Source organism: Eucyclogobius newberryi, unplaced genomic scaffold, assembly GCF_026437365.1.
Source record: "Eucyclogobius newberryi isolate DKJ021-1_F unplaced genomic scaffold, fEucNew1.0.hap1 SCAF_1, whole genome shotgun sequence".
NCBI lineage: Eukaryota > Metazoa > Chordata > Actinopteri > Gobiiformes > Gobiidae > Eucyclogobius > Eucyclogobius newberryi.
The window spans coordinates 9027805-9055536 of NW_027315723.1; the positions used below are offsets into that span (position 1 = coordinate 9027805).

The window sequence follows — 27732 nt, forward strand, 5'->3', positions numbered from 1 at the left end:
ATTAGCCTACAAAAATAAAAGCAATAAAAATGGCAAGACAAATAGGCTAATAACAATAGGTTGTTTAGTGACAATACAACTACATATTTCACCCTAAATCATTTCTCAATCAGGTAAACAAGACTATTGATAGACCAAAAGTTAAAATGATGCTGTATGAACTTGCTTCAAAATACCTTACTAATAATACACTTCTATAGCAAAGTGACAGTAACAAGTTAAATTACATTGTTTTATCTAATTTTCCATCATTGGTCACGTTTCCGGTGCTTTCCGCTGCACGTGTGCGCAGCTTGACGCACTGGAGACAAAGTGTGACGTAGCGGCCCGTCGCTGGAGCTCGTGCTGATGCTGCAGTTGCTAGGGCGCGTGGAGCAGACGGCAGACAGGTATAAACAAGAGCGCAGAGGAAATGTCGCCCCTAGTGTCTGCATCAGAAACCTACACCTTAGGAGCGAGGGTGAACGGGTTTATAGCTACGTAGTGTAAATGGTAATTTTACCTCTACAGAAAATTTAAAAAAATGTGCTTGCTATACGCCATTTATTACAATGCAAAATAACCAAGATGTATTGGATATATTGATAACCTTTTCTCGGTATAAATAAAACATAGTATTAAAATGAAATATGTTTAACAAAATAGTGTTATTATTGATGATTTGATAAGGGGGCCTTAAAAGTTCTTTCAAAAGCTACCATTTCCCCAGGAGCATATTGAAGCAAAGAAAATTAATCAGTGAAAATAAGTGGAATTGATTACGCTTGAATAGGTTCTTTAAAATAGGGTTATAAATCAATGTCAAAATAACTTAATAACTGTAAAAGCTGTACATACCTCAAAGAATGCATGCAAATTTAATAAAACCCCAAATAAATCACATCCAACTAAAGGGAACAATTATTTCATACATTTATTGAGATTTCTTTTCATATTGACTCAATTTTTTTTTACAGAAACTGTACCGAACAGGACGCATAGCAATGGAAAGGCCATGTCCATCAAATGCATAAGAGAACTTCATAAAAATGATGCAAATATTAATGCAATACACATACATAGGTTTTTTCATACAAATTACAGATTACAAAAACAAAAACGAGATTTTCATATGCCCTGAAGCAGCGCTGAGATTACAGAAGGAAATAAAATGTTTTACTACATCTGTACAGCTAAAGGCTCATACAGTCTTCACAATCACTCACACACAAATAGATCACTCAAAACGGGATGAAACGAGGAGAAGAAGCGGAGAAAATGATATCCAGCGTGCTTCAGACAGGTTTGGTTTTTTCTTCAAAAGGAGCACATCTGGGCTTTCAATAGTGTTCTTCTCACATACAGTCCACAGTGAGTTCAGGTGATAGCGGTACAGCAAGTTAAACAGTGGGCGATTGTAACAGACCCCTCCATAGATTATATACTGGTGATTGTAGTGGGTTTCTTGTGGAATTGTGCAAGCAGGAGTTAAGAGGAAAAATCCACTTTGAGTAAATAAGGATTGAATATTTTGTACTGTCCAGAGAAGGCAGAATAAGGGATTGTCATCCTTCGTCTCCTCTTGATTTAGGGATACATGTAGATTGTTTACATATGATTGTGACTATTCATAAGTGCAACAAAGAACAACATAACATGAGGAGGGGGTAAAACAAAATAAAATAAAAAAAACATAAAAAGCATCTAAAAGCTACATCCTATTGCACAATTAAAATGATGGTACAACATGAATAGATAGACAAAATGAGATTGCATACAACTTAAGGAATTACAAAATTAAAATGTTTTGTTCCGTCTTTTAAGACCGACACTTTTTTTTAAGGAACATGATACAGCAAAACAACTGGAAGGCGAACGCTCAAAGTGTTGATTGTTTGTCTTCGCCTTAGTAAGTTTAGAGACCACTTCTTGTCATGGTCACAACAGACAGGACTTTCTAAAACACTGATTTTCTCATTCAAAGTGCACATATGGAAAAAAGGAAATCCACTCAAAATTATGTTATGCAAATGTATGGAACAGTTTAAGTGATGAGAACAAAAAAGGGTGGCTAAACGCATGGAGACAACAGAAGCAGATGAGAATGCTGCATAGCTGGATTCCATTTAAAGCAATGCCATCGTCAAGACAAACGGGAGCGACAGACCCATCAACTGTACACCACACTCGGAGCTTCCTCTCGCTGAGCTCAGACATAACCCAACCGCTCTGGTGCTTTTCAGTCCAGTGGGGGTCCGCAGTCACACGTGGGTGTCGCTGCCCCCCCCTCGCAGATACAGAGCTGAACTGGACTTGGGCCGGTTCTCCCTGTGCCCTGGTCCGTGGGTGGACCCGTTGTTATTGACCTCCGGCTCGCACGTGTCTGTGGGGATGACCCACGTAGTCGGCCGCCATTTTTTCACTGAATAAGGCGTTTTGACGCGCTTCTTGATTTTATCTCCTGAACCCAGGGCCCCATCTGGCTGAACCAGGCCCTCCCCTGGGGAATAGGAAGGACACTGGTCAGTATCTAAAGTGGCACATCACAAACCAGTGGGCATGCAACAGACTAATTTAGATCATGTAGAAAAATATTTTTGTAATGTACAAAATGGAATCCTCATGCATTACGTGTGTGGAGAGTGCCTGAAAGTGTCTTTGTACAACACAGTCTGTTGACGTGAGCTTATAAGAAGTAATTAAAAATCACCTAGTGAGGCCAGGTCCATAGTGGTGAAGGACAAGTCCAGGGAGTTGGGTCTCTCGGGCCGGCGCGCTCGCGGCTGTCTGAGCAGAGCCTCTCCTCTCATGGTGACCGAAGAGTCCCCCTGGAGGTGTGTGCTGCCCAGCCCAGAGCTCTCTCCTGGGGGTCCTGTGCTTTCTCTACCTGGTCCCTCTGTGTTGTTGCCCTCCTCCTCCGCGTCGCTCTCTCCATCGCCTTCTCCGTTGCCTTGGCCGTGGCCTGTGTTGCTGTTATTGTTGTTCGTGTTGGGTCGGGCTGAGCGCAGCGTGGAGGGGTCCAGCTGCTCCCGCTCTCTGCTCAAGAGGGGCTCATGTTCATCTGGACTGGCAGTTATGACCCCCAGGCTGAGCTGGCTGTCGTCAGATCTCAGCACGCCAGAGCTCTGGTTGAAGCCTGTGGAGCTGGTGCTGATGGTAGAGATGGTGCTGGCGTGGCCATTCACAGCTCCGTTCATGTGCACGTCTCTCAGGACAGGCAGGTTGTTGGTGCCAATTGCCCTGTGGGACTCTGCTGTAGTGTTAGCGGGCACTACTCCAGTGTTCACCTTGTTCCCTTCCACCTGCCGCAGGTTTGACTTACCAGAGCGGCCAAACTTAAACCTCAGTGAGGAGGAAGAGGACTCTTTCTTAGCAGGCTTGTTGCGCAAGGGAAGGCTGGATGGCCTCTTGGGCAGATTCTGCTGCTTAGGTAGGGGGAAGATGGTGCTTGGAATTGGGGCAGGGGGCTCAGAGGGGCCAGACGCCTCACTGGCCATCTTAATGAGAGGATAGAGCAGACTGGAGCTGCCGGGGCTCAGGGGGTCTGGAGAGCAGAACTGTTTCTGGGAGTGCTCCATCAGGTTCTCATCTGAGCTCTCTTTGAGGTTCTTATCCACCTCTTTGGGGTCCAGCTTGGTGGTTTCCAAGTCTTCTTGGGTCAGGTGCAGACACACAGGGACAGTGGCAGTTGCTGTGGGTCCCTCAGTCTCGGAGATGGTGGTAGTGGTGGTGGTCGAGGGACTTCCTCTCATCCCTGGCCCACTGGTGCTGCTCCCCTCTGGGCTGGGCAGACGAGCGTTGGCCTGTTGCTGCCTCTCCTGGTTGATAGAGTTTCGGTTCCTCTCCCCTGTCCCAGTCACTGCTCTGCCATTCGCAGCATTAGTGCCGTCACCCTGTGTGTTTTTAGCCACTCCCTCATGCTCCTCTATGTAGGTCGAGGGGTGGTCTGTGTACTGTCCGGATTTTGGTGTCATGCGGTTCCTGAAAAAGACAGTCTGTGTGAATAAATTCAAGTTGAATACAGCCGCATCTATAGTGTATATGCTGCCGTTTTCTACCTCTCATTGTGCAGTGTGGTGGACATAGGGTTCAGGGTGGGGCTGACGGATTTCGAGCGGTCCCAGATGAGAAGGAGCTCTGCCAGTCGCTCTTCTGCACACTGCGCAGTGAGGCGGGCCTCTGCATCCTGGTCCCAACAGTCCTCCATCGTCTCCTTTAGAGAACGCACAGCCTGAAAGAGCAAACCATTTAATGCTACCGCAACGAAAACTCTCTCTTGAATGAAATTGCAGTGGTTAGACATCTATTTGGTAAAAATTATAGTACAGTGACAATACAGGGGTATTTGATAATTTGCAGACGATTTTTTCACTATTATAACTGTAATCCTTGCTTTCCATCTCCAACACAAACGCACCAGACTGTTCTCTTTCCAGGCCTCTGGGAATTTGGGCCGCTGCTTCTCCCTGGACACAAGGACCTGCATATCCTCGAACGTCGGGTGGTTTCCTGCCTCCGCTTGGAAGGCCATCTGGTATTCTGGCGCTGATTCTCCTGTGCACAAGGGAGAGTAAAATATATTTAGAATCGCTCCTCAATGGCAAGAATACCATCTGAATGCATGAATACGCATTCAGATTGAGATAAATATGTTGTCTTAAGTTTATTCATTTTGCACAATAGGGAAGGTTTATGGGATTGCTCACCGGGGAATAGATCTGTACATCTCATGAAAGTTTCCCAGTAGACCAGTCCAAGAGCGTACATATCCACTTGTTTGAGGGCAGACTCGCAATCCCTTAAATTCACCGCTCCCTCAAGCACTTCGGGAGCCATGTAACGGATTGTACCCACCTGCAAAGTACAAAAGTGAGAAACACATCAGAATTAAACAAACAGGTAGTTGAGAAGAAATCATTCCAAGATAGTGACTTACTTCACTAATAGCAGCATTTTCCTCCTCTCCGTGGCGGGCCGGCCTGTTCCCCGTCAACTTCATAGACAAGCCAAAATCAATGATGACACATGTGCCTTCTGTTTTGACGAGAATATTTCGGCTGTTTAAGTCCCTGTGGGAGACTGCCGGCTTGTACAAGTCTGGAAAAAACAGGAAAATAGACTTAGCTGGGCTAATTTATCCCTTAGTAAATATTTAAACCCAAGAATGGCTCCCCAAATATTCTGCGGATATGATGCTACAATGTACAGGACTTAATTTGCTGATAAAAACAAATCCCCCTCCTCAATACTTTTTGTTCGGTAAACCAAGTTGCAATGTCAACAGACAGCTAAAGCCTCTAATCTAATCATCAACAATGCGATTAAGACGCTGCTGGTCGTCTGTGCTTGCGTTACAGAACAGTCCAGTAGAGGGCATACTGAACCGTCACTTTTTGACAGTACCCAGGCTCCAGCCAGTGTGTACTACTGATGTGTGGGAGCCCAGGGGAGGGGGGGATGAATGTGCGGAAGAGAAACGCTTGGAGACTGTGGCGTTGGTTCTACACCACACCAACTCTTTCTGTGGTTTTTTTGTGGTCTCCCTGTGTCCCACCAGACCGCTCTAGTGATCACTGTAGCTCGCCATTCTTTCCCTTTTGTGAGCTTTGCTTTTGTCACACGCTTGCACAAACAGAATAACTATCGGTCTCCACTTTCCCAGTCTCTCCAAGTGTGCTTTGTCTATTTGATGTTTGGCAGTAAAAAAAAATACAGAAGGGCGGAATGCCTGGCCAAGGAGGGTAAAAGAAACAATAAAATACTGTCAGCTCTAGCCTTTAAAGGATGATTTTATTGACCCACAGGATATTCACTTGTCATCCTCCCTCTATTTCTCTCTCTCTCTTCGGCCACTGGCTTGGGGAAAGTCTATAAATACTCTTGGCTTGTGATGCCTGCGGTGATTTTGTATGTGCAGAAAATGCGGGGAAATAAGAGAGCACGGAGCCAAACCAAACGCACATGGAGCTACGCTGTCAGGTCTTAAAGCTACATTATGTCAAATGTTCACTCTAGCTCACCCATAACTGACCCCTAGTAATAACTGCGACTACACAGCAAAATAGTACAAACAAACAAGAGTTTTCCATTAAACTTGAAGCTTTGAAGTGCCTAACAAAACGCTTTATTTAAATAAATCAATTCAACTCAATCACACAAACATCTACATTCCTGAAAATGTTCTTAATAAAAAAAAGAAACAGGTTCAATATCAAGGCACAAATAAAGCATAGAAAGAGCAGTGCGACCAATTACAGGATGATTTTAAAATTACTCAAAAACTACAAATCCACAGAGCCAACTCAATTCCATTCAAACATTTTTAATTAATGTCAAAGTGCACTATGCCTCTTTTCTGGTGGAAGATCTGCCACCTGCTTGTCTCCATGGAAATGCTTTTACAGGAAAGAACAAAAAGCTTATAGCTGTAATTGAATAAATATAAGATAGATGTTTAACTTCCATCATGTGGAACATCTGGAGACAAGCAGGTTGCAGACTCACAACCTGAAAATTTACAAAATGAACCAGTAATCTCCACAGCCAGTATATACCTGTACCTGTATATTTTAAGTCAAAATTACTTCCCCTTTGTCACGCTAGTATTGAACTTTGTGTATTACGCAAGTATCCAACAGTGTCCTCTCACTCACCTCCCTTGAAGAGTTCCGTGTGCAGGTAGGCCAGGCCGCGGGTGACTGAGTGAGCCAAACGACAACTGCTGATCCAATCGTTGGTCTGGGCGCTCAGGTAGTGACTCAGGGAGCCCTGGGCAAGATGGCCGACAGAGGGGATGAAAGAAGGGAAAGAATACATGGAAAAAAAAATCAAAATCAGACATGGCTTTACACGACTGACAGCTGAGAGGAGCGAGTCGGGGGAGGGAAAGTGCTGACTCTGGGACTGTCACTTCAAAGACAATCCAACAAACAGTAAATGATGGCAGCTCAGCCCTCAACACAAGCAATTTCAATCAAACTGCATGAGCGTGCAAGTACATCCTCCAGGGCTGAACGATCTCGGGAGCATTACGATTCGATTTCTGCTATCAAAATCTAGTTCACAGTCAATACTCGTATTCATGAGCATTTGAGGAAAGCTCTGGCTCTCGAGACCTCCCTGCTAAATCCATACGTTGAGTCTTTGTAGCGCTCTGTGTCACCTGCCCTGTGTGCTGCCCCCTTCGGCTGCCTTAGGTGTGAACCAGGGTTTGTCATTGTTGAAGGTGACTTTGGTGTGTGTTGGTATAATACTGTCCTCACAGAATCGAATGTATGACGTCACAGTGTCCGTGTATTCATCCAAACTATCTGTGGAAGCTCTGAAAACCTCCCAGTCTGTGACGTCCAAACACGCACGTAGCTCCTCTACTGCCTCACTGGTCCACTTCTTAGAGGTCTTCTTCACTACAAGTTTGGAGCGCTTCAACCTCTGTCTGTTACATGGTGTGATCTGAGCCCACAGCAGCTCAGGCCACTGCGTGACTGAGGGTTGTGTAACAGTGATCCAGCGTGTTCTGCTCTCTTGTCGGGACTTTAATACATTGTCTGTACTTTGGTAGTTCATGGCTGAGATTCCCCTTGTTAAAATCACCCAGGATAATACACAGAGGATACAAGGAGTCCGGGAAGGTCCGCGAGCGCGCAATGTGCCTCCTGCACGTTTGCGCTCAAATGAAGAGTAGAATGGCTTGCAAGTTACTGAAAAGATATTCCAGAGCAGAAGAGCAGTGTTTGGATCCTTAGATGATTTCTCTGCTTGATGCCAATGATTTGACCCTTCTCAAACATCCTGACATCTTTTCCATGAAGGAGAAGCCACTCATTGCATCTGTTAGGTTAAAACAGTGTTGCAGCTGAAAGATCATCACCCATGCAGTAGTTATCCAGTAGGAGGCTCCACCTACAGTATTTACTTAACTGAATCCCAGTGGGGACTTTTGTTTTGGACAGGCAGTGTATAAACCGCTAAGCTAATATAAGAATCATGTGCATTTCTGGGTTTGTTTTGTAGAGGTCTAAACTAAAGATTTAGCAGATTTTATCAGACCCAAAGAAGACATGATTTCGTTTTTTGCAGAGGGTACAAAATGTCCTTAATAGCAGCAACCTTTGCAATTCAAACATTAAAATGGTGATTAATTTTGCAGCCCAATGTCCTCCCTGTGTTACTGAGAGTAAGCTGACATGATTATTGTTAATAGCCTTCCGTGAATGAATTCTTGTCAAGTCATTGCAGATGTCATTATTTTTTTTATTTTTTTTTAATTAGGACAGTGCATATAAATCAATATGTCAGCAACAGCTTCAACAAAAACACGCCATAATTAGCACAATGGCGGTAGCTAAATTTCATCTGTTATCCTAAGGCAGGTAAAAAAAAAACACTAAACGTTCAAAACGTTCAATTAGACTACATTTGACTATGACTATGTTTTCCTGTGACTAACTGTTCATTGTCTGGACTGGATTTGCTCGTCTAAGACACATAGTTGATGACATAGCGAATTTCCCGGGCCCTTGAAAGGAACAAGCTGAAGACATTCTGAAAAGGTTACAACTGACAAAATAGCAAAGACATCAATATTTTCTGTTCAAATGTATCATAATTCTTAAAATGTCAGAGAGAATTACATAAATGCTTGGTAAAATGGCCGACTATAGCCATGGATTATTCAACTCCGCAACAGAGCATTGTATCTTACAGTTAAAATGAGGTTAACCATTAGATATCAGGGGCAACAGTTACGCATTCATTCCTCAAGTATTACTTTCACCAGAGTAGGACACACAAAGGCCAAAGCAAAACGGCAATATAAAATAAGATTTTAAAAGTATGACATCTTTAATAATCTAATTTCTCATAATATGATCTTCCTCATATAAATGTCACTACTAGTTTTAGACATTCTGCCAATGATGCCATATGAAAGGTCAATCCAAGCCATGAAATCCTTGACCAGAAATTATTGAAAATCACTGCATTCCTCCCTAATTATCTCCAACGGCATTGAAAATCAATTCCAGCACTGGCACTAATGCGTAGTTACAAAATGAAAAACGCACACGGCAACATTTCATTTTCATTTCAGAGATCAATCACCGGGCTTTTCGAGCATCCGCCACAACAAGATTAAACTGCATCTGTTCCTTTTTAAATAAATTATATCATCATTTACTTGAGCGCGGCCTTGCTGTCCTTACTTGCTCTGTGTTGCTTAGAAAACTCATGCATTACACTTATGGCCACACGATGAAAGAGCTATTTTGATTGGTTGACTTGTGGTCAGTCGTTTTCTCATTTAGCACTAAGGCTCTACACATTCAAAGCACTTACTTTCTTTGAACAATCACGCCTGACGCAGTTAGCGCGTATGCGACAAACAGAAGGGTGAAATGCAATTCCTCTCCCTGAAATGGCTCACTGGTGCTAATTTTTCTACAGCCTTGCCAAAACACTCACATGTGGGTAGTAGTCCATGACAAGCAGGTACTCGATCCGACCCTCTGGTCCCGTGCGCTCGTCCGCCGCCACAAAATGCGCTATGTTGTCGTGCTCCAGCAGAGGCAGGCGGTAGATTGAGCATTCGTTGAGAAAGTTTTGCCGATTGGCCGCCGTGAACACTTTTACCGCAACAGGCCGCTCGTCTAAGGAACCGCAATATACTGTCCCGTATCGACCACGCCCAATCAGCTGGAAACAAATAAATACAGATAAACTTTGTTGAGAAAAGGCACGGGAAAACAACCAGTACTAACAAAGCATCATAAAGAAGTCTCTCCTGTAGAGATTGAATTGGTAGAAACATGGTGTACTCCTAAGGTCAAAATAATATGGTAAAAAAGTGGTTTGTTTGGTTTAAAGTTGCTTTATGAATGGTGGCTTGAATACCACTTCTTGTATTCTTGATGTGCTGTATTAGGCCAAGCTCAAATTACTTTCCATTGTTTTGTCTGTAAAAGAAAACTGCCTCTGCACCGAGCGGGATGTGAGAGAAAGTGTGCGCGTATGTGATAAGCTCCAAGGACAAGTTCTGAATTCAACTCCTGCCTGAAAAGATATCGCCATTCTCAAATTAAATGAAGGTAGACGTTGGTGAAAAATGTTTCAGTGGGTTTCTGGATATTTGGAGTCCAGAAACTCCAAATCTGGTTTGTCGGACAACTAAAGGTGTGTCTAGCCCTTAAGAAATTATACCTCAGTTTTAGATGCATTTGCCATATTTTGACAGAGCTACATGTTAAATGAGAAGGCAGCACTTGGCCTACATTTTATAAATAAACGACTTTCATTACTATGAGTACAGCCGTGACAGTGGCATTTATCTGAGACACTGAAACATCCCTGTGAAAGCATTTCTATCTATCTAAGGGTGATGCTTTTATATTTTTTTTTGTAGCAAGATTGATATAAAGACTTTAATCCAAGTTTATCTTTCCATTAATATTATTAGATTTCATAAACTTAATTAAAAAAACACAGTTGAGCTCACCCAGTGCAAACATTTCCTATTTTTACATCAGAACTTGTCACTTAATCTGAGCTGTTGTGATCGGGTGATAAAAGTCACATTGAAACAACAAATGTAACCGTACACCTTGATGTATTTTGGGCCGGTGATTTTTTTTCACTAACGCCTTTGCGCTCTCCTCTCTCGCCTGCCTCCGGTCTCCTTCCTGTGGGCTTAGACACTCGCTGCATGTAAAGCTGCGGCAGCTTGTTAAAGAACACTGCATGTCTGAATCAATGCTACATGCTTTTTATCCACCGAGCCAGTCCGGTCTAAGTCAGCAGGGTTTTTGGGCTAGAGGACGACAAAGCTGCTTAATGCTGCAATCATGTGGCTTTTTAGCTTTCAGTTTTCAAAATACAAGCTAAACTGTGATTTTATCAGTAGTTTTAGTAGTATATTTGACTATATATTTGACCGTAGGCACAATTAGTTTGAGTTACTCGGTGCTGGCAGGCTGCAGGACTCCACTCTATGCTTTGGCTCTTGTCTGGGCCACAAACTGATTCAATTGAAGACCAGATACTTCTGTAGCACACACTATAAATACTATGAGCTGGTTTGAGAAGTGGCCGCACCACAACTGACCTCCAGCAGTTTGAGATTGTCCAGGTCCAGGGAGCTTTCCGATCCGGCAGCTTCCATCATGTTCAGATTGTGCAGGCCCTGTTTACCATCCCCTGCTCACACACAGAAAATGGCAGAAGACTTTTAATCACGTAGCTTCAAATGAAATCCATTTATGAAACACCAAGTTACCAAAAACATGAACAGAATATAAATGCCATGTAACTCACCACGCATCATGCGGTAGCCAAAGTAAGCTGCTACAGCAACCACCACCATCACGGTGACTGTTGCCAGAGCGATAATTATTGTCTCTTCGCAGCGTAGAGCTCGAGTTGCTACAGGGGGACAAAACACAAGTGCAAATCAAAGTTTGACCTATTGAAAGGAAAAAGCAAGCATGATCCAAAGCATTCCAGGTTTAATCCGTGAGCAGGTGTAAGCACTAGCACACAGGCCGAGTCGCCAACTGTCTGAATATTGTGTTGATTCATTGATTAAGTCTTCTTATGGAGTGAACAGGCGTAAGTAAGAGAAGAGAATACAGTAATGAGTCTGGAGTGAGTGGCACCGTGGCTCAAATAAATCCACCAAACATCAGTGGTTGTTTGACTGAAATACCAATTCACTACTGAATCAATATCCAGCTCCTAATTTAAATCTCTCGTTTGGTCTCCAAAACTAGTGCAGTAATTGCTTGAACTGTGCAGCTTTCAGACAACCTTACTTGTCAGTATTCCTGTATGAGTAAGCAAGTTTGTTTATGGACAATTAGGCTTGTGGCAAAGCACACAGAGAAAAAGAAAAAAATATATTAATTAAGTCAAACGAGCATGAAGCATGGTCAACAGACTGGAAAGCAAAGTAGGAGAGGAGCTCTAAGTGTGTGGGGAGTAAATGAGTAGAGGAATGTAAATACTAGTGGTGCACCGATATTGACATTTTGGGCCGTTACCACGGTTATGGTAAAAGGTTTGGCCGATAGCCGATATTAGGCCAATATTTTCTAAATGTTGTCATGGTTAAACAATTGTTTTTTTTAAATATATTTTCATCAAAGAAACATACTAGCTCTAATCTATTGTTTAAATTCTAAAATAAGGATTAAATCTATTTTAAAATGTGTAGAACCAGTTAGAACACAGAATACCCTTCTTTGGGGGAAAAAAAGGAAAAGTTTGATAGGGCATATGTTTAGGCTATAGCCTAAAATATGACAATTCTTTATTATAGTAAAATTAGCCTCGACACTTTTCTATTCTGTGAATTTCCTGTTTTCTTTAGATTATTTCTTAGACTAAAGTGTCCCTGAACCTCTCCGTGTGTCATTATGTGTCCATGTTCCCTCCTTCTGTAGCAGCAGCAGGACAGTCTCTTCTCCTTCTTAAAACCAATCAAAAATTATTTGCAATAAACCTGTCTAAACTGATCATTTATGAAGAAAACTGGTCAAATAATGTCAGAAAAAAAAATTGCGTTTATCACAGGTCGCAAGTGAATTCGTCACGCTTATATTTAAAAATTGTCTTTAAAAAGTCTGTAACATTAATAATAAAGACTGGATTAAAGTTTGAAGTCCATTATTTAAGAATCTAGCAGCCTCTGTCCACGGTACTGTTGTTTTCTCCCTGTTTCTGAAGAGACGGCAGAGTTTACTCTTTCATTACCAATGCGTAACCATTGTGGACTGATATCGGTGGTCTTGGACTGAAACCAATATTACTCATAACAAGAATCTCGGCCGATACCGATAATGGGTCAATATGTCGGTGCACCCCAAGTAAATACACAAAGACACGGACTGATGATAGAGGAAGCAGTGGTTATCTAAAGCTGCTGCATCTTCAGCTGTCAGCTTTTTGTGATTAATGAAAGAGTGCATCAGCTATAGGAGCCTCTCTGAAGACTCCGACACAAGCCCTGGTTCTCCTGGTCCAAAAGTCTGCACTGTGCATAACTGGTAGCGTCAAGAGTGCGGATCTGCTGCCTGAGAGACACCGGCTCTATCTATTATTGATGCTTTCTGGAGCCTACGGGCAGATCTGACTGACATACCAACATGAGCATGCATGAGCGCAGGCAGGGCCAACACACGCATACAACGCTGACAGTCCCCCCTCAAATGTCAAGGTCAATGAGTTTATAATGGAGAGGAGGCCACACAGGAAGTCCCCTGAATAACTGACGCACCCAAACACAACCAAGATGCCACAACATCACAAAACAACAGTGCATTTGTAACATACTCAGACGATCATATTGCATTCATTGTTGTCACCACTTCACTTGGCAAAGGATCAGTCAAAAAGTATTTCCGACAACCATTAACTCTTAGTAATGTGTCCAGACACGTCAAGAAGCATTCTAAACAAAGATGACAGTGATCTTTCTACCTTTTTGTGTCATTTCATGGTTCCTCTGCTGCCCCGACTAACTCCAATGATATGTTTGCGAGGGGCAGCAGTCACCCTCATGCCCGCAGACAGGCTGATAGAGCAGACGCCTTGTAATCCGTGGAATGCAGAGCGACGACATGGACTACAACGTGCGTGCGTGTGCGAGTGTATGTGTAAAATTCTGTGTGGATAGGAGAGATGCTGCAGCAACTCTCCCAATCCACACGGACACATTTCTTTCAAAGTGAAACCCAGAGAAGAGCAATTAATGTCTATTTGCTTTATTCAAAACACCAATACAGCATACAGAAAGACCTTGTGCGCATAATGAGCTCAATTAATTCACTATCATCTTTTCTATTTGCCTCTTAGCTGAAAACTGCCATCTTATCTCTGTAAATGCAAAGACTATTCTCTGAGATTCACTGATGCAAGAGTGTCAATCAACAAGCGTTTGAATTCACCATGTGGAGAGACAGCAACTAGGTTTGGATCAGACTAAATCCTTTCATTATTTTCTCTTATGAGCTTTGCCTTTCATACTGTGAGCCAGCAGCACTATTGTCTTGTGTACATTATTGTCAATACCGCCCTCCCAGTCCGACAGGAGGGGAAATGTTTGTTTATTTGTGTTTTTTCCTCCAAGGAACTGGCTGTAATGGCTTGAAAGGACATTGGGTGGAACCATCTCTGCAACAGTTTATGCTAATCTAGATTGCCGTTTTAAAGTGAGGCGTTTTACTGCCACGATCACGCAGTAGCAGACCTAGTGGGGGCTGGAGCAGGTGGTCTGTACGCACTGCTCTAATTACTTTCTATAAATGAGAGCGTGATCTCAAATCAAACATCTATTTGTGAATACAGAAGGCTCCTCCAACATCTTTCCCTTACCTAAAACGCCAGGAGAAAGTCACATGGATTTCCTTTCAGTATATACAACAGATTTATATTTCATAACTATTGGATTAGGATGCGACGCGCAGGAGCGTGTAACAGTAGATTTAGCGTGTTTTGCATTGGTAGAATTGACGCTTGAAGTGTGCACCCTTAGTCACGGCAAAACGCAATGGAGAAAATGTGGTAAACGGGTTTAAAATGTGTATTTGCTATATAAAGGAGTTAGCGCGTCTTCACATGCTCTTCCGGGGCCGCGCGCAGGGACGGAGCCGCTCCGTCACAGACTCCAGCAGGATTTTGACGAAAAATTGCTTCACGCGCTCTTATCTTTTGACTTAATACCACTTTTTATATTTCATTTAAAGCTATTTTGCGTTGTCGGCAGTACTTTATAAAAAAAACATTATAATAATTAATTGTATTTATATTGTAGAAATCAATCATCTAAGCGGATCCGTAAACCAAGTAATAAAATAACTGTGGCCTAAGCAAATAATATAAAAAGTAACATCCAACGTCACTACCACTACCAAACCTGCAGAAGTGGTAGTGGTAGTGCTAGTAGAAGTGGATGTAGCGCTGGTACTTACTGATGGGTTGTGCGGTGGTGGGGCTGGGCAGTGGAAAGTCCTCAGTGAAGTTGACGTTGCACATGTCACTGCCGCAGCAGCAGAAATGGTAGGTGCCATTTTGGATTTGAGGAGGGAGGTTGGTCACGACGCAGCGGTCTTCACGACACTCCTGCTTATCACCCAGGTAAGGCCAACAACCTGAGAGAAGAAACACAAAAGACAACATTAGTAAAAGAAAGTTGGATATCCTAAGTTTTCACAATATTATTATAGACTTGCAAATATATTTTGTAAATGATGACGTTTAGGACTAAAACGCATTGTTTTGATGCAGAGGAATGGGAAAAATAGACCAGGGTCATTTGAAATACTGCAATTTAAATATAAATATTGAATTGTTAGGTTATAATAGTTTTAAACACTGCACCATTAGATTTGGAATAATGATACAACTCTAGTCATTGGATCATAATACCGGTAGATGTAATATTAAATCGACTTTGCATGATTCAGATAAGACCACTTTTAAATGAATGTGAAGATCCTTTTTGGCTTAGGGGTCCATAATTTCACTTAATTAGACCAACACAACTGGTTAATGCAATTTAATGTCAGACTATTGCTGTACGTACACAGTTAATTAGATTAAGACGGACTGAGCACTGTGAGCATGCTTCAGAGCGAGACAGTGGCGTGGACTAACACAATTAAAGTGAAAAGAGGAAAACCCGAATTTAAAGAAAAAACAAATATACCGGTAGTTTTATAGGACTAATGCTAGAAACGTTCATAGTTTGCTAGTTTGAGAATATTTTTTTCCTCAATGTTAATAAATTATGCGTGTACTGCAAACTAGGCTAATTTAGCAACTACTGCTCTGAACATGGGACACCCCTTTCACAATTAAAAAAAAAAAGAGATGAACTGAGTCAATGTAGTTCAACACATGAAATAAAGACTAAACCTGGACTACATATACGCATATCAACACACATTTTATCAAACGGCTTCTTTCCGAGACCAGAAGATTGTTGCAACTGGTGATATTAAGTCCTCGCTAATGACCTTTGTATGCAAACATAGTAAATACATGTTGCGGTCATGTTTGTACCTTGCTTGACCGGCCGCACTTCACCCGGGGGGCTCTTCTCCCACAGGCCGAAGCAGTGGCTGCCCTTGGCACAGCGGATGGTGGTGTTCTCTGGGGAGACTCGGCCCTCGCCCCCGGCCACGCGCTCCACCTCCCCCTGCTGCTGCTGGTCAGTGAAGGCACACTCCCGCTCCTCACCTTGGGCCGCTACAAAACAACACATGTGTAGACGAATTACCACTGTAGAAATGGAAAAATCATACAAAGCTTGAGAACTGTTGAAAATGGTACCAATAATGATATTGTTTCAGTCTATACCAATTTAGCATAATAAGGACTAAATAAGGATCCAGAATTTACCAGTAGAACAAAGGAAAAAACGTACACACATTTTTCTGATGAATATTTAATTCACTTTTGCAAAATATTGGGACACACTAATGTTCAAGTGAAAAAAGAAAATGAAAAAAATAAACAAAAGAGCTTTAGCTTCTGACCAAGAGGCTAGCTTGCATCAAACTGAAAACTCACGCGGTCATACAGACAGTTCTAGTCAGAGGGAAGCAGACAGATTGTGCATAGAGCTGAAAAATAACTGCACTCAAGGTCTAGTGCCTTCCACAACCCAGACCTCAGCAAAAACACCTGCCTGTAGGAGAGTACATAAACATACCCGCCTCGACATGGACTTTAACGTGCAAGATACAGATTAAACCATAAATAAAAGAAAGAAAATGAAATGTTGGATTCCCCGGGCATTTCTTTCCGAGCCGTGAGCAGAGCTGAAGTACCTGTGATGAGGAAAAATGGGGAAAGAATATTTGGCTGTTTGTCACATAAATAAATAGGCCACAGGGGAGGGAGGATGGCAGAATTTTTTTTAATTTTTTTCCATGAGAAATGCAGTGGACAGTGTTGTTGATTTGCAGTAAAGGAGCAGCCACAATCCTCCAGCGCCAATGCCAGAACCCGTTTATGCCCATAAGGCTGATAAGCAGAAGCAGATTTTTTTGTTTTGGTTCTCCTCAGATTCCTCCCTTTCCCTCTGTCCACGTAGAAAGTAATATAAATTTTAAAAAAATTCAGGGGTTAGCTTGACTGTGGCCTGCCCAACGTCGAGATAACCTGTGTGGGCAGCGGGTGGTGCACCAGTAGCGGTAGTTCTGGTCATCGGCACAGAGCCAAGTTTTTCTCCTCCTCTGCTCGGATAAAGAGATACGTGGGCTACTCTGGCCACAACCTCCGGGCCCTTTGCTGCCTACTGTTTTGGTGGGACTGAAACTGGCTACAGGAATGCAACATTTTTCACAGCAGTTCAAAATAAGGGGTTAAGCATGGAATCCAGAGTTTCAATGCATTTCAATGAGGCCGCGGCTGTGGCGGATGCGCTCGTTGGGGTTAGCGGTTTGACACCCAGCTGTTAGGAGCAGACAGAAGATCCATGCACTTACACGGCATTAACAAGGGCCGGGTTGAACTGGTCACCCAATTATATGCACACAACAAGGAATAATTATGCATTAAACCAGCGCATTTTTTCATAAACTGGGAATATAAATACTAAGCAGGTCGAGAAAACGACCACCACTTTACATTTTATAAAGTATTAAGGGCTACACAGAATGGAGAATGTATGTGATAACTACACTTTGTTATCTAAAACACTCAACTAGACTATGTAATATTTTGGTAGGGGGTCGGTAATTTGCTTGTCTCCAAGGATATGTTGGCTTCCTTTGAATGTTAAACTTATTTAAGTGTTTTTATTGCTCAAAATACCAGTAACCTGTTAGCTGTGTCACTTCTCCACAGATCTGACCTGTAAATTGGTCAGGTGGTGCTATCTACATTTAATGCCATATTGTAGAGCATATGTGGTGCATTCCACGATGGCTTCTTGCCTCCTATTTAAGTTCTATATAAATTATAATTATAAATTATAAAAGCCATTAACTGTACCCTTTTTATTTGCGATGAGAAAACATTTGACATTATTTGTTTTATTTTATGTTAGTGATAAACTAGTATTTCAAAAGATGAATGTTGTATGTAGCTTACTTTTACTATTATAAAGCTATGCCCATTTTATCGAATAGCTTTAATGTAGTGGGTGGATTTTAATGAATGGCTCTTGAAAGGTCACTTATTGGGCAGGGGAACAAATGGTGTTTGAGAGCTTATAATATTGTAAATGGAATACATTAATCTTAAATAAGACTTCAGCTTCAGTCTAATATTTGCTGAAGGCTTTCCAATTATAATTATCTACACTAGCTTTGGGCCAGTAAGAGTTTTAGTAAAGGTTTAATTGCCTATAGTGACTATAGCAACTTGTTATGACTTTTCCCACTGAATGAGCAGAAAAAGGTTGCCAATTGAAAAGAGCTAAATTATATATTTTTTTCCATCTTCACAATAATCTTTTATCTTATCTTTATCTTTTATTTTCATATTCTTTTTTTTTATATACTGAAAACAAGGTCAAAGAGCTGGAAGCCTTTTTGAAAAAAGGAAAAAAAAAACTAATTACTGTTTCTTGCTTGCCTTTCTTTGAGTTTTTGACAACATCTTAATAGGCCCAACAAAGATTGTTTTTGATTAATGTTATGGGAGAGGCAAATAAGTCTGCAGTAGCGGCTGGAGACGAGAAACTCAGGAATGAAAAAAGGGAAAGAATTGGACAATAGAAGGAAGGGCAAATCTAGAGACAACATCCCGAGACATTTAGGCTAACATTGACCTTCCACGCTACAATACAAATCCATACAAGACCGCTATCTTTTCCACACTGCATTAAATATTCATTTCTCTGCTACCATCCACGGCTGAGAAATCAAAAACTTCAACACAATGTTAGTTCTGAATTACATCTCGCCGTGCAATCTTCATTCACAATAGTAAAATCGATTTCTAGGCTGAAATGGTAATCTCTGCTCTCTTTTTCTTGCAACATTATACCATTATCCAGGGTCCCGCGTAGACTATTAAATGTAAGGTATCATGTATCAGGATAATGCGAGGAGTATAGTCAGAACTTCCATCCTCCAGTTTGTCTCAGTATCACTCGAAGGGCGCAATTCTGCCAGTAAATGCCCCCCCCCCTCAACCCCAACTCTACTCAGCCTTAGCCCTCGTGATTGCCGTCTGACTTAAATAACATTATGACACACTGGCTGGCACGTTCAAATAGTCTCATTGTGCGTTGAGGTGTTCTCTAACTCATTTCCTCCAGTATCCAAATTGATATATTGGGTTAATAGTCGAAAAGCACTTGGGAGCCCTTTGGTAGCCGGCTTGGATTAGTTTGCATGGAGTCTGTCGACTAACTGAGGTTGGCTCTTGCACTCCGGTCCTGTCTTTCTTTGTTTCTGGTTGGCTGCCAATCTTTTCTGTTTGATCTGCGATTGGCTGAGGCTGCTTCTTCTTGTACCCGGCTCTGCTCCACAGATTTCTCTATGTGGGATCTTGGCTGGATCTTGCCCGCAGTATTGGATTGTGGGTCAGGGGCAAACAGGCAGGCAAGGCCATTGGAGCGAGGGAGATGAGAGGAGAAGAGGGAGAGAGAAAAGACAGAAAAAAAGAAAGAGAAAAGAGAGAAATGAGAAGGGCAGCTATAGTCATATCAAAAGCTTTTTCGGAGCACTTTGCTCGTCATTGATTGGATGATGCCAGGCACTGCTGAGTGTTTACCCATGGCCCAGTTATTTGCTAATCTCTGCTCCCCTCCTTCCCTTCCCCCAATTGGCCTTCGGTGCACCCTCCCGCCCCCCTGGCAGACTACCCCATCGCCTCCCTTGACTAAAAAACAACAGCGATCTAATCTGTGCTCGCTCTTTCTCCCTTCCTCGTTAGTCAAGACCTGTAGCGAACCAACATCAGGGCAGTCTTGATTAAAAGTCACACACAAATAAAAATACCCTAGCAGCTATTTCCTAGTGACATTCCTGATTTGAGCAGCAAACAGGATAGGAATTTTTGTGTCCATTTCTTTTTCTTTTTATCAATCAGCCGCACCAGAACTACCTTCTTTGAAAGCCATATTCAAGTCTTTAACAGGTGAAAAAAAAAAATCACACATTTCCTTATATTGAAATATTGATTTTCAATTTGCTCTGAATGTTTTTTAAATATCAACTTCAAACTTTAATATATATTATTTTTGTTACATTTAAATTGATTGCAAAGCCCTACTTCTTAAGATAAGTTAACCTTTATTTGTCCCACAAGGTGGAAATTTCAGTGACAATACACAGCAGGATAATATACAATAAAACATTCATTGAAGATAAATACCTTTTAGACTTAGGACTAACACAAGTAAATATTGTAAAAATACAATAACAATATGACGTAGAAAAAGGTGGCTATGACTATGGTTATGTATGGTGCATTCATTCAGTATCCAGACCGTTTGGTCTTTGGCCTATTAGTGACATATACTGAAAATTACATAAAAACCCACTCGTGACATTTTCTATAATCTTGCTAGGCCATCCATGCTGAAACCAAAAGTTTAACCACTTGCACTTTATTTCCTTGTGCTTAAGAAGGCCAATGAGCCATGATGTTTTCTATGTCCTTGGTATGTCTGTAGACTCAAGTGTTCCTGCCTCTAATCATACGAGTTAAGGTGGACGCGTGTTGCTGAGGCAGGCTGCACAGGATTGAGGCTGATTTGCTGACACTCCCAATTTTGCTAGTCCCTATGTTGGAGTTTAAAGATGTCAGACAGGGCGAGTGGGCTTTAATCTCTCCCATCTGTTGCCCAGGGACGAGAACTCGCCCCCCACCCGTTTCTTCCTTTCCCTCTGCCCAAAAACACCACCACCACCAGCAGCAGCGCACCAGTATGTGTCTGTCTGGGTCTGGTACAGTTATGCTAATCCGAGGATTTAAACTGCCCCCCCCCGAGTTTAGAGGCCACCATTATTGACCACCATGCATTTATGCTCAAATCCAAACCCCTTTCTGCCTCCCCCAAATACAATGGATTTAACTTGCAAATGTTATTAAAATTGTTCTTCTAACAAACAGGCACAATATAATGACATAATATTGAATATGTTGAGTGGCATAATGGATTCAATTAGCAAAAGACATTCAAACATAAATCTAAGAAGATTTTTTTCTGCTGCTATACTATACAAGATACAAAGCTTCAACCCGTCTCCATGGTCATAAAGCTGTTGAGAAGCACAGTGTCAAAATAAAATGCAGTAATGGGTGCGTAATGATCTAATTACACATTTCAAAACACTATAATTTGGTTTCAGCAGTGTGTCTCAATAATTATTAAGACGTACACTGCCCACCATGATATAATTTTCCAAAAATAACTGAGGTAAGGTGTACATTTTACGATAAGACTTTATGTTTTAGAATAATCATTGAGGGCTGACAATAAAGAGATTGTTCAGACCATTTGTTCTCACAGACTGCCATATCAAATGAAATTCCTAATAACAAAGCTGTTCTGTCAAATTTATGGCAATTAAAATGGCTCTAAAACCAAATTGTTCATTGACTGAGCAGCATTTTTTGCGCAATTTGGCCTTATTGTCTGCGCGGGCCAAGGAGAACGCTGGGTTCTAATCATAGCCTGTCACTCTGAGTTACGATCTCAAGGATGCACCTTTTGTTTTCCAAAATATCCACTAATTTCTCCTTTTTGCCAAATCAGAACGGCGGGCCGAACACTGCGCCATTGTGCGTCTACTCTTTACCTCTGCTAGACCTCTGATGCTGGGAGACAGGCATTGATTTTTTTTCATTTAATAGAGTATGAGCCTGGTTGTATAACAGAACCTCCACACCTCTGTCTGTCCAGGCTTTCATTGGTCCTTTTCGAGCTGCAGTCGGTTTTATCCTCGGTCTTCACACTATATAATGGCGTAGTGACAGTCTAAGTGCAAAAATATGATAGATCAGCGAGCTTTTCTTCATTGTGGAGACGGTGGAACTCCACATAAAAGTGCATTCCTTACAGATGGCGGAGATTCACACCCATCATCACATTACCTCTTTTTGCAGAGTAGCTTTGGAAATAAAGCCAGAATAGAGCCATTTAATACTACCGTACTCCATTTATAGTAGAAAGGTACATCCAAAATGTACATTCAGCAGTGTGTGATGAAGCCCTTAAGTAATAGTTTAAGTGTATATGACACACTGAGATTCTTGTAAAAGCCTTTTTATTACAACTTCTACGTTTAGAATCTTTATCATATGTAACATGCCTGATATTCCTTTTCAAATGTCAAAAATGTAATGGCAATTCTCAACTAAATTGCATCTCTTGGCATGCTGCTCATTCTGAATCATCCTCCTTGTCGCTGTAGTGCTCAAAATGCCATTGAAAACACATCAGTTGCCAAGACTGCGCTGTACCTGGCTCTGCGCTTATTCAGTGTAGCTGTGTAATGTGCAACCAATAACTTCACTTTGGGTTTGAGGCGCGTATGTGACCACCCGGCGACAGTTTCAGGAGTCCCAAAAGCGAGAGGGGGAATAAACAGACACAATGTGGACAACTTTTATGCTGAGCAAGAAGAATACTGATCCGCTCCCAAGAGTGTCTTTATTACCATTGTGGAAGAGGTGGGCATTGGTTATTGACAAAAAATAATATTCATTGTTTTTTTTTGACAGTCCAACAGAATTCTGCCAAAATGTGTCTTTGAAAGTAGTAATTAAGGTTTAAGTATCAGTCAAATGTGAAGTGACTGTAAAATAAGCCACATAAGTGGAGATTATACAGTGCTAATTATACATTTTTTGCAGTATTTTGTCTCAGAAATTATATAATAAAATTTGATATGTCTTCAAAACAACATTAAGGGTATTGATAAGAGTTCAATGATCTGTCCACCTGTACTTAGTGTTTCCAACTTGGTTTTGATACCAATACTAATTCTATATTTTTCTTCTCGGATTATCATGAACATAAAAGAGACTACACAGGTAAAAGTGAGGCAATAAATTAAATATTTTTCTCCACAAACAGTACTCATTTACAAGTTTTATTTGTAGTTCACCAGTCCTTCCGAAGTCTGTGGGGAAAGCACTGCTCATGACCTGCCAGTGCTATGGCAACAGCAATTCAGTGGGGTTTAATTAAAAAAATAAAAAAGGTACATTTGGGCATATCCTGGCTCTCAAGACAATTTTGTCCTTTTCGGTAACTAGCTAAATTACATCTTGTATTAAATATGTTTGAGTATTTTATGTTTTCAGGAGGAACACAATAAACAAAAGCGTTAACATATGGCAAAGTAAAGCTGAAGCACCTGTAGAGTGGCCGAGGTAGTGTCGACAGGTCTGTTTGACATTTTTGGAAGCCTTTTCTCCAGATTTGTGAACAGCAGGCAAACACCCACATACGATTAGTCACAGGGGACATAGACAGGAAGGACGTAGCAAGTGGACCTCATGACAGGTTAAAACGCCCTGCGCATTTGGAACGGAAACCAACTATGATTGAAAAAAAAGAAAAAAAATTGGACAACAATAGTGGGTGAGTCAGGAAGAGTGACAGCATGACAAAGAATTTCAGCAGGGGAGGAATTAGTAGTGAAGTAAATCAATTTGAAGACTACAAAACGCTATGATTGACATTTTTAAGCATCGGTTATGAATTAGAGCTGAACAATTTTAGAAGAAAATCACCTTTTTTTGGACAATTATTGCTATTAGGCTGTTTCAACAAAAAATAGCAGTACTTTGTTATTACTGTCATATACTACTTCAGATAAAGCTCAAGATTATTTATCCAGTCTACGATTTTTTTTGTATTTATGATTAGCTACTATCTTCAGTTTTAGTATTGATTAGCGGTAGTTGATTCTTTCGACTTTGGACACTACTCTACTGTCGACGTTGTAAAACAACTGCAACGTTTGAGAATTAAGTTTAAAAATCAGAATGATTTACATGAAAATCTTTATGCTCTTGCCATCTGCAGCCCGGGCAGAAATGGATGCCTCTGCTTTTCATTCATGAGATCAACAGGAGCCGAAAGAGAGCGCTTTATCTCCTGTCTCTTTACAGTCATTACACCAACAACTTCTGACTGCTCCCTTAATTAATTATCCACTGTGCAGCGATGATCCTTTATTGGCTGTTTAAATGCCGCACATACATACAAGTATCTATTAACCAGCCTTGTACCGATTATTGATCTGGCATCGAAAGCTCTGATTTCGATGTCAAATCCCATAAAAGGTGAGCATATCCATAATCATATTTGAGTCATGATCCAGCTTTCGGTACGCAGGGCTGCAGTGCAATGGGGGGATTCAAAGAGGATTTTCACTTTTTGCTGATTAGGACAATTTGTGCTTTCTTACAAAATGAGAGTTTACATTTCACAACCTTTTCCTTGATCCCACGTCACTGGTTGACAGCTTGTATACAATTTCTTTACACTTCCGAAAAGAGTTGATTTAAGTGTGTATTGTGATGTTCTACAATCAGAGGAGAAATGCTTGTCATGATACAAAAGAATTAAACAGAGCTCAAAAACACAATAGGTATAAATGCATCATGCTTTCTTTACAAATGTCAAAGAAGAACTTGCATTCAAGGCTTTGAATGAGATGTTGCATGAGAATAAAGCAAAGCTGAAAAAAAACAACACATGATACATGATTTAACAGGCTGTTTACGAGAGGCATTCACACCTATCCAGCAGACTGCCTATTTTCAAGCACGGAGCCGGAACCAACGCTGAAATTACCCATCTTGTAAAATACCTTTCTTGTCTTAGTTCTCCCCCATATAGTCTTTCTCTCCATCTGAGTGCAGCTCCGCCAAGCCACTATCTTATCATGCTCAAGGTTTCACAGAAGCCTGGCTACTGCCCAAAAGTCTTCAAACAGGGGGCACCACTTGGCAGACAAGGACTGCGGGTAGTGTTTTTCCAAGCTTTTAAACACAGAATGATTAAAATGGAGCAAGGAGTGCATTTGGTCTACTGGAGGAGGGGGGGGAAGAGAGATATATGCAGGTTTAGTCATCCAACATGAATTATACCCATCAACACACCAAAATAAACAGGAAAAGCAAGATTTTAGATAAGGCGTGGAATGCAGACTTTTGGATAGGTATGCTAGACACAAACAAACAAGAACAGGGCAGAGTTTTATTTTTCCAAAGGAGGATTAAGGAATGCTATAACAGCCCTGCTTCTCTTTAGATGAATAAGCCACAAACAGAGACATTACAACTTGACCAAGCCTTCTAAATACACACAACATGCATAGGAAATTATTAAATATTCATACTCGTTTTCTACTCTCTGAATAACTATTGACTAAATGTAATGGGCACTTACCAGCCGCGGAAGTCAGGAGGATAGCCAGACAGACCCCAAATTTAGCCAGAGACTTGGTGGTGATGCGGCCCATTGCAGTGACTGTGTCCATCGACATTGGCCTCGAAGTTCGTAACAAACGTCCTGATTCACTTCTGGTCCAATTCTGTAGCATCAAGTATGAGTATTTCCTCACGTCAGCTCAACAACTTGAACTGGTGTTGCGGACATAAAAATACTCATCGAGGAAAAGTGGAAAAAAATAGTGTTTTTTTAATTAGGCTTGTGTGCGGAGGTATTTTGACTAAGAGCAATCTAAAGTTGGGCTAGTTTCAGTAGTGATCCATGCGTTGAAAGTGCGGATACATGACGCGGTTAACTCGGCTGGCGTATATGCCATCTAAAACTAGCCCGCAAACACCGTTCATTTCTGCTAGCCGACATGCTAACTGCCCTCCCGACCGTCTGACACACGAAAACTTGGGCAAAGAGGAGACAAATTCCTTAAACCAGTACTTCTTAATGCGCGAGCCTAAATTGATAGCATCGCAGAGTGTTCATCGGCAGAATTTGCTCATTTACAACAACAAACTACAGGAATTTTGCAAATAATCTTTAGCCTAAGGATTTGGTCAGACGGCTAGTTTACAAGATGACTGCTATCGAAGCTAATCTGTGTTAGCATAATAGCTAGCCAGTTAGTTCCCCGAGTCATTTCTTCGCGATCTTTTTGTACAGGAAAAAACACAAGTCAGAAGGCGCCTCCAGTGAGTCCGAAGCGAAGACTATAGTCCGGTGTTAGTTGTTGGGTATCTCGGGGTCTGATCTTCCCCGGGGCGGTGGGCTGCACTCCACACTGACGGCGGCTCGGAGCTCCTGGGCAGGCAGACAGACAGGCTGGGCGGCTGGGAACGCCTCGTTTGCAGCAGGCTTGTCTGGACCGCTCGTCTCCGGTATCAGGTTGCTGTGGGTTAGTGTTGGGGGTGGAGGACAGTGCAGCTCAGTGTGGGAGAGCCACAGCGCCGCCACGCCGCAGACACAGGGCATAACGTGTATTGAACGTGGATGTCGCCTACAAGACATTGTTATTGTACCTCCATGGTACAATAAGGGTGAGCATTAATAATAATAAATAACTGTACATGTCCCACCCCATGGTCCCACCACATTCAACACCGTGTCCCTCTTTTTCCACAAGTGACCCTATGGTCACAAACATCCTGCATCTAAAATATAAATTCATATTCACATGTTTTGACTTAATTGCATTGCTGCCTGTATTAATTGATAAGTAAGGATGAAGATAATTATTGCAGCTGAAAGCATTTACTGAACTTGAACGTGTCTCTTTGTGATTAAGTTGACTAATAACAAATAAGTAAAAATAAGAGTAAAAAAAAAGTAGTAGTGTGTCTAAACAACTTTATTCAAAGTAATGATGTAGGTTTAAGAAGCACCACCAGAGGGCAATGTGCGCTTGTGTATGCACCACATCTTATTATCTATGTGGAAAAAATACACTGAACTAAAAATAAAACGATACGCACTTAATTAATGGTTTAAGCATGCCCCGTAACAGTGGTGTACCATAAGGGAAATTGTCAATGAGCAATACAGCAAAATGTACTTATACATAACCGACGAATGTGATCATCTCAGACTACAAAAAAAAAACATCTGCAACCTTCAAAATATGGGTGGACTGTGGACTATTTTGCACTACGCTAGCAGACCAGAGCGAGCTTAGGGGGCGTTGCAGACCGCGAGCGTCGGTCGGGACGGGACTCGGGACTCGGGAGTCGGGAGTCAGGACCTCCGCTGCTCCGCTGTCAGGACAGAGCAGAGAGCGAGAGCAGGGGTGTCGTTTTGCTCCAAGCTGGACCACATCGCCTTTGTTTATAACTCCTGAGACATGGCGAAGCTCATATAAAGTTAGCCTAAGGGTCATAACGGGACATACAAATTGCAGTGTACCTTTTTATTTTCGCAGCTTTCGGACAGCCTCTCTTATGTTTCCCGTCTCGGTGCTTTTGGTGTGATGAATGGTGGGCTAAGCCATGGCTTCTGCTCCACTTGAGGCGAGGAAGTTCACCCGGGGGCTCAACAAACCTGGCACCGCTGCAGAGCTGAGACAAAGCGTTTCAGAGGCTGTCAGGACATCTGTGTTGGTGGTAAGAAAAAACAAATCTTGACATACACTATTCCTTATACTTTTCTCTTTTACTGTTAGCTCGATTATTCTGCACATTTAGGCAGCATGGGGTCAAGAGGTTAAGGTTCAAGGCCAAATAGTAGTTGTCAGTTTTATATTATATAGCACCATTATTCCTTTAGAAAGCCAATTGCTTTCTTTATTGTGGGATTTGTGTAGGCAAGAGGCTATCCATTGCTACAACTTTCTCAAAGGAGGT

At 41.8% G+C, this 27732-nt stretch overlaps 1 protein-coding gene across 1 annotated transcript; it reads right to left on the reverse strand.

The window, feature by feature from the left end:
• Window positions 1–895: 895 nt before the first annotated feature.
• On the reverse strand, window positions 896–26302 carry LOC140372336 (bone morphogenetic protein receptor type-2-like). The gene is made up of 13 exons (XM_072459476.1): window positions 25343–26302; window positions 16033–16218; window positions 14940–15119; window positions 11287–11394; window positions 11078–11169; window positions 9442–9672; window positions 6633–6747; window positions 4916–5076; window positions 4686–4833; window positions 4397–4533; window positions 4038–4210; window positions 2690–3960; window positions 896–2479 (listed from the first exon to the last, which is right to left on the reverse strand). Exons 1-13 carry the CDS (start codon window positions 25494–25496, stop codon window positions 2241–2243), a joined length of 3195 nt encoding a protein of 1064 aa, XP_072315577.1. The 5' UTR covers window positions 25497–26302; the 3' UTR covers window positions 896–2240.
• Between the last annotated feature and the right edge of the window lie 1430 nt (window positions 26303–27732).

Excerpts from the sequence above, each read along its gene's own strand:
- LOC140372336 (XM_072459476.1), bottom strand. The coding sequence starts at position 25,496 with ATGCTACAGAATTGGACCAGAAGTGAATCAGGACGTTTGTTACGAACT. Across the intron at positions 11,170-11,286 it reads TGGCTACCGCATGATGCGTG|GGGATGGTAAACAGGGCCTG; the intron begins GTGAGTTACATG and ends GTGTGTGAGCAG. Across the intron at positions 5,077-6,632 it reads CACGGAACTCTTCAAGGGAG|ACTTGTACAAGCCGGCAGTC; the intron begins GTGAGTGAGAGG and ends TGTTTTTTCCAG.